Raw genomic sequence first — 6194 nt, 5'->3', positions numbered from 1 at the left:
CCTCCAAGGCAAGGGAGTGGCAAGGACCACCCCGAGAATCCTCTAAGGGCCCGAGCCAGCCCCATGAGGCACAAAACTGGATAAGTCCCACAGCTGAGACCTCCAACTACCCAGATCTACCCACAGAATATTCTAAGGGCCCTAATGACTGTACCCAACCCCTCAAGATACAGGAGCCAAACTCTAGCTTACAGAGTAAAAACCCAAGACCGAGCCACAAAATCCAATCAATCTCAGGCTACCCTAGAAAGCCCCGCCCACAAGAAATCCTATATAGCCTCCTTGTTGCATCACCCACCCACCCACCCACCCCTGCACCCGCCGTAGCCACCTCCAAGAACATGGCTGTGTCCTCCACAGATCTTGGCAAACCCACCAGGGATGTCTTCACCAAGGGTTGTGGCTTTGGCTTAATAAAACTTGATTTGTAAATGAAGTCCGAGAATGGATTGGAATTTACCAGCTCTGCCAACACGGAAAGCACCAAAGCGAACGGCAGTCTGGAAACCAAGTGCCGATGGAGTGAGTGTGGGCTAACATTTACAGAGACGTGGAGCGCAGACATCACCCTGGGCACCGAGATCACTGTGGAAGACCAGTGTGCTCGTGGACTGAGGCTGACCTTTGATTCATCTTTCTCGCCTAACACTGGGGGGGAGGGGGGAAGCTAAAATCAATACAGGGTTCAAGAGGGAGCACATCGACTGGGCTGTGACGTGGACTTTGACACCGCTGGACCCTCAATCTGGGGTGCTCTGGTGCTTGGCTATGAGGGTTGGTTGGCTGGCTACCAGATGGATTTTGAGACCTCGAAGTCCCGAGTGGCCCAGAGCAACCTCACAGTCGTCTATAAGACGGATGAATTCCAGCTTCATACGACAGGACAGAGTTTGCTGGCTCCATTTACCAGAAGGTGAACAAGAAGTTGGAGCCTGCCGTCAATCTCGCCTGGACTGCAGGGAACAGTAACACTCGCTTTGGACCAGCAGCCGTGTATCATCCGGTCGACCCTGATGCCTGGTTTTCGGCCCAAGTGAACTACTCCAGCCTGATTGGCTTAGGATACACGCGGACCCTAAAACCAGGTATCAGACTGTCAGCCCTGCTGGATGGCAGGAACGTCAGTGCGGGCACCTCAAGCTTGGCCTAGGACCGGAACAATGAATATTGTACAAGTGTTAATTTTAAACTATTTTGCAGCATATTTTGCAGAATTTAGTGTACCTTTTGATGTCGTGTGTTAGGGATGCGGGAGTTGATAAACATCACGTTAGACCTCCAGGCTAAGGGTGACTCGGCTTTAAGGTGTTCACCATTTCAGGGGTACAGCAGAAACCCCATTCCAGAAGGGTCCTTGTTATCTGTAGGCGTGGGTTGGGGAGGAGCCCTCCAGAGAGGCCAGGCTGCAGGTGGAAACGGGGAACGTGTGGACCCTTGGTAAATCTGTAGCCAGTCCCCAGATGAAATTGTGACTTCCCGAGGAACATCAAACTCTGGTGTCCCGATCCTATCTGCTCTGAAGCTTGTACACACCTGTGTGAAAGGGACGTTTTTAGACAGATCATCACGCCTTGTTCCCATCATGCCCCGTTCCCACCCTAGCCCATCAGTTACCTCTTTTACACCAAAAGTAGTCTTTCGGTGTGTGGTTAACTTTTTCTTTTGTGCCACTTTAGCGTGGACAGAGTGGGTGTGATGGAGCCAGTCACTCAGGACTTAATTCTTCCTTGTGTTGTGGTGTGGTTTTCTTTCTTCTATTTGATTCCTTCTTTTGCCCTTGCACCAGAATATGAAATAGTTTCCGGGTTCTCTGGCTCTGAGCTGGGACGTGATTGTGTCATACCCTGACAACCTAGGGATCTCAACCAGGTTCTCTTGTTGTCCTACTACTATTTTTTAGCAGTTTTATGGGTACATTATAGAGTCTTCCATTTTGTGTAGGATTAGCTCCTCCCCTTCAAATGCTGTAATTAGCATCACTTAAAATAAAACTTGAATAAAATACTGAAACCTCAAGAAAGAAAGAAAGAAAGAAAGAAAGAAAGAAAGAAAGAAAGAAAGAAAGAAATCCTATATAAAGCCTGCCTCCTTCTGAGTTCTGCAGGTTTACCCCCACCACGCCCCCACCCCCCAGAAGCAGCCACCCTCCTGTGTTCTCCCTGTGTTTCTCTTGTGTGAGATTTGCTGCCTGTTAGGACTTCGTGGTATCCCTTGGCTCCCAATTGCCAGGATACCTTCCCCCCCCTCCCCCGCCCTTTTTTTTTTTTTTTGGTTTTTTTGAGACAGGGTTTCTCTGTGTAGCCCTGGCTGTCCTGGAACTCACTCTGTAGACCAGGATGGCCTCGAACTCAGAACTCTGCCTGCCTCTGCCTCCCAGAGTGCTGGGATTACAGGCGTGTGCCACCACTGCCGGCTACCACAGGATATTCTTGACCAAGTGTATTTAATCTGAACAAACTAACCCAAGCACTGATTATGAGACATTTTATGAGAAAACTCACTTGGACTCTTCAAAAAGTCAATGTTATGAAAACAAACATGAGAGTGGAGATCGGGCTTTCACTACAGCGCAATCATGTCTATTATGTCCTATAATGGAGGGGCCGTCATGGCCATGAAGGGAAAGAACTGTGTGGCCATCGCTGCAGACAGGCGTTTCGGGATCCAGGCCCAGATGGTGACCACGGACTTCCAGAAGATCTTTCCCATGGGTGACATTTCCCTGGCCAGCCTGGCCACTGACGTCCAGACAGTTGCCCAGAGTCTCAAGTTCCGACTGAACCTGTATGAGCTGAAGGAGGGTCGGCAGATCAAGCCCTACACCCTCATGAGCATGGTGGCCAACCTCCTGTATGAGAAACAGTTTGGGCCCTACTACACAGAGCCGGTCATTGCTGGCCTGGACCCAAAGACCTTTAAGCCGTTCATTTGCTCTCTGGACCTCATTGGCTGTCCCATGGTGACCGATGACTTCGTAGTCAGTGGTACCTGCTCCGAACAAATGTATGGGATGTGCGAGTCTCTCTGGGAGCCCAACATGGACCCAGAACACCTGTTTGAAACCATTTCTCAGGCCATGCTGAATGCTGTGGACCGGGATGCCGTGTCAGGCATGGGTGTCATTGTCCATATCATTGAGAAAGACAAGATCACCACCAGGACACTGAAGGCCCGGATGGACTAACCTGTGCTCTAGTCCCGTCTCCCTTTTGTTGTTTTTCTTTTTAATAAAATCACCTTTCTTTCAAAAAAAAGAAAAAAAAGAAGAAAACAAACATGATATAATAACAAGAAGACAGTTCTAGAAATCTTAAGAGACATGACAGCCACAGACAGCATGTAGAACCTGACTGTGTTCTGCATTTCCGAAATGCCACAAAGGAGAGTTTTAGAGAATCAGGGAAAGTTGAGTATATATCCTGAGATTAACTAATATTACTGTGTAGGAGTCCGCCGGAAGACCCCCACTCAATAAGGCCACAGAGACTGGAATCGCTGCAAACTGCAAGAAGTTTATTGTTCCAGTGTACACTGGGACCCTCAGCACGCAGGCAAGAGGAGACCCTGAGCTCACAAAGCACACCCTTTTTATGAACATTTTGGCGGGGAGTTCAGCGGTCGCCTGAGTTGGACGACTGTGATTGGTTACTCTGAGCAACATTTAAAATTGTTGCTCAACTCAAATGGGGAAGGAGACATCTGGGTCTTTCGGAAGAGTAGCCATCTCTCCATTCCCATAGATGAAGGATTTCTAAGTTTTTCTGTACTATCCTTTCAACTTTGTCCCATGTGTTTGAAATTTTCCCAGTAAAAGTCAAAATGTTGAACAACAGATTTAGTTGAAAAAAGAAAAAAAAAAAACTAAAAACAAAAAAACAGCAAGTAACATACCATAGAACAGATTTATTAAAGGTCAGGTCTGGGATTCATTGAACATTCTGTTGCTAAAGGAAGAACCGTCTAGAAGAACCCCCAGATGAGCAAGCGCTTCCAACATTTAAAACAGAGCCCACCAGCCTCCTTTCACTACACCTTTAGCAAGTAGGCGAGCTGAAGAGAGGGTCAGTGGTCAAGGACTAAGGCCACGTGGCAGGATTTCCTTAGGGCTACTTTCCCGTCAGCTATGGTATAGTCAAAATACTTCCCTGCCCTAGACTCCAGATTCCTGTAGAAGCTGGGGCTATCTTGGAGTCTTAACTCTGCCCACCGGCCACACCTGCCACACAGGAGGCTCTGAAAGGGCAAGAAAAGGACCTTCAGCCAACGCATGTGTGCCACCACCAGCCCTCTGCTTAAAGGGGGAGTGTGTGTCATCACAGGGCTTGGGTGCAGAAAACCTCCTTTGTTAATTGTCCTTTGAGACAGATCCTTACTATGAATTTTAGTGTAGCCCAGGCTAGACTTAAACTCCGAACAGTCCACTTACTTCAATTTCCCAGCTGCTGTGATGACAGGTGTGCACTCCCGTACATGGCTAGAACTTTCGCTTTTTGCTTTGTTTTGTTTTTGGAGGATTCCCTTCTACCAGGGAGTGGGTGCCTCTGAGACGAGGGTGTGTGTGTGTGAGTGTGGGTTCACTCTCGTGGACACAATGTGTGTGGACACACATGCTGTGTTGTGTATGTGAATTTCAGAGCACAATTTTGTGGAGTCTTTTTTCTTTTCCTTTTTTAGCATGGCCTCGGGGATCAAACCGAGACCATCAGGTTTGTGAGGAGCACCTCTCCCTGTGAGCTGTGTCACAGGCCCACGACCTCTGCCACCAGCATGCACGCACATCCACTGCTCTCTGCTTGCCCCCAACTGTCCATTTCCAAGCAGTCTCCAGCACACCAAACAACCCTCCAGCACACCACACAACCCTCCAGCACACCACACAACCCTCCAGCACACCACACAACCCTCCAGCACACCACACAGCCGAGTGTTCTTCCCAAAACAAAATATTTTTTTCTCCCTAAGAGTGATTGTCCTCTCCCAATGCCAAACCGGAAACAGTTGAAGATTTGGAATTACTCCTTGCTTTGCTTCCCGATTGCAAGCTCCCAGAGGTATCAAGGTCAAGTATGAGAGAGCAGCCTGTCACACGGCTGTGGACAGCCGGCCCCCAGCCAGTCTCAGATGGAGGCAGGGACGTGGGTCAACCCTTAGAAGGAGTTCCTCCTGTGAGTCAAGGTTTTAAACTAGGTATACAATTAGAATGGCCTTCAAGGCTAGCCCACTAGACTTCATCAGCCAGTAAAACCAATTACCCCTGTGTTTATTTTTTAAAAGTCAGTGACCTGCGAATAAGCAGCCCTTGACATTGAAGACTGCCAAGTTAAATACCCAGCTCTCGGCCCGACAGCAAACAGTTCTGTAGAAGGAAGAAATCTGCTCTATGATTTTGTTAGTGGCTTCAGCTACCAGCCAGGAGATCACTTATGAAAACGGATGCAGTCGTTCCTTATTAAAAATGCATGGATATCCAGTCTCTTGATTGTGGAAATAATCAGCAGACTGTCTAATGTAACAAGACTCCGACACAGAAAGAATTAATTAGAGTGAAATTGATTAAGGAGAAGAGAGGGAAAAAAATCTGTCTGTGACGATTCAAGCTCTGACAAAATGCAAACATTAATTTGCACATTGTTTCCGATGAGAAGCCTCATCCAAATGATCTGTGTTAGTCGCCATCGATACCCCAACCCCTTCTTAGCCAGAAAGAAATGCAGGCATTTTCAGTAAAAGTTAAATAACTTGCTCTTGAAGACTCTCGGAAAAGAGTTTGGGGGAGACTGAAGGTTTTATTATTATTTTAAATAAAAGATGGGAACAAGGTCAGTGGTAAGATCATCAAGGTTGCTTCTGGTCCCGAGTGCTGGACATGTTTGTTATCACGAGGTACCCTCCTGCCTCCTGTCATGGTAACCTGCTCCAGACAGATAGGAAGACCTTGGAGGGACCACATAGTCCATTGCTTGGCTTTAAACAGAGCTCAGTCAAACCAGAGACCCATACGTAATTTCTTCCCTCTTCTGAAGGGCCGCTGGGGACAGGGACTCTGCCAGCCTCCTTAATGGGAATGGAGCTCACCAACAAGCACCAACTTCCTCTCCATCCCCGGCAGCTGTTCAAAGACAGGAGAAGGCAGCCACTCCACTGGTTTTTCTGCTTTCTGTTAGCTTCCCTTAGTAACGACTATGAGTCCCTGG

At 48.0% G+C, this 6194-nt stretch overlaps 1 protein-coding gene and 1 pseudogene across 1 annotated transcript; both read left to right on the top strand.

Annotated features, from left to right (window-relative positions):
- The first annotated feature begins 338 nt into the window (after nt 1-338).
- On the top strand, nt 339-5225 carry LOC127688016 (voltage-dependent anion-selective channel protein 1-like; annotated as a pseudogene).
- On the top strand, nt 2545-3252 carry LOC127686769 (proteasome subunit beta type-3-like). The gene has a single exon (XM_052184809.1). It carries the CDS (start codon nt 2576-2578, stop codon nt 3182-3184), a length of 609 nt encoding a protein of 202 aa, XP_052040769.1. The 5' UTR covers nt 2545-2575; the 3' UTR covers nt 3185-3252.
- Nucleotides 5226-6194: the final 969 nt, after the last annotated feature.

Source organism: Apodemus sylvaticus, chromosome 6 (assembly GCF_947179515.1).
Source record: "Apodemus sylvaticus chromosome 6, mApoSyl1.1, whole genome shotgun sequence".
Lineage (NCBI taxonomy): Eukaryota > Metazoa > Chordata > Mammalia > Rodentia > Muridae > Apodemus > Apodemus sylvaticus.
Note: the sequence above shows the minus strand (reverse complement) of the source record. Positions and strands in the feature narration are given on the sequence as shown.

Excerpts from the sequence above, each read along its gene's own strand:
- LOC127686769 (XM_052184809.1), top strand. The coding sequence starts at position 2,576 with ATGTCTATTATGTCCTATAATGGAGGGGCCGTCATGGCCATGAAGGGA.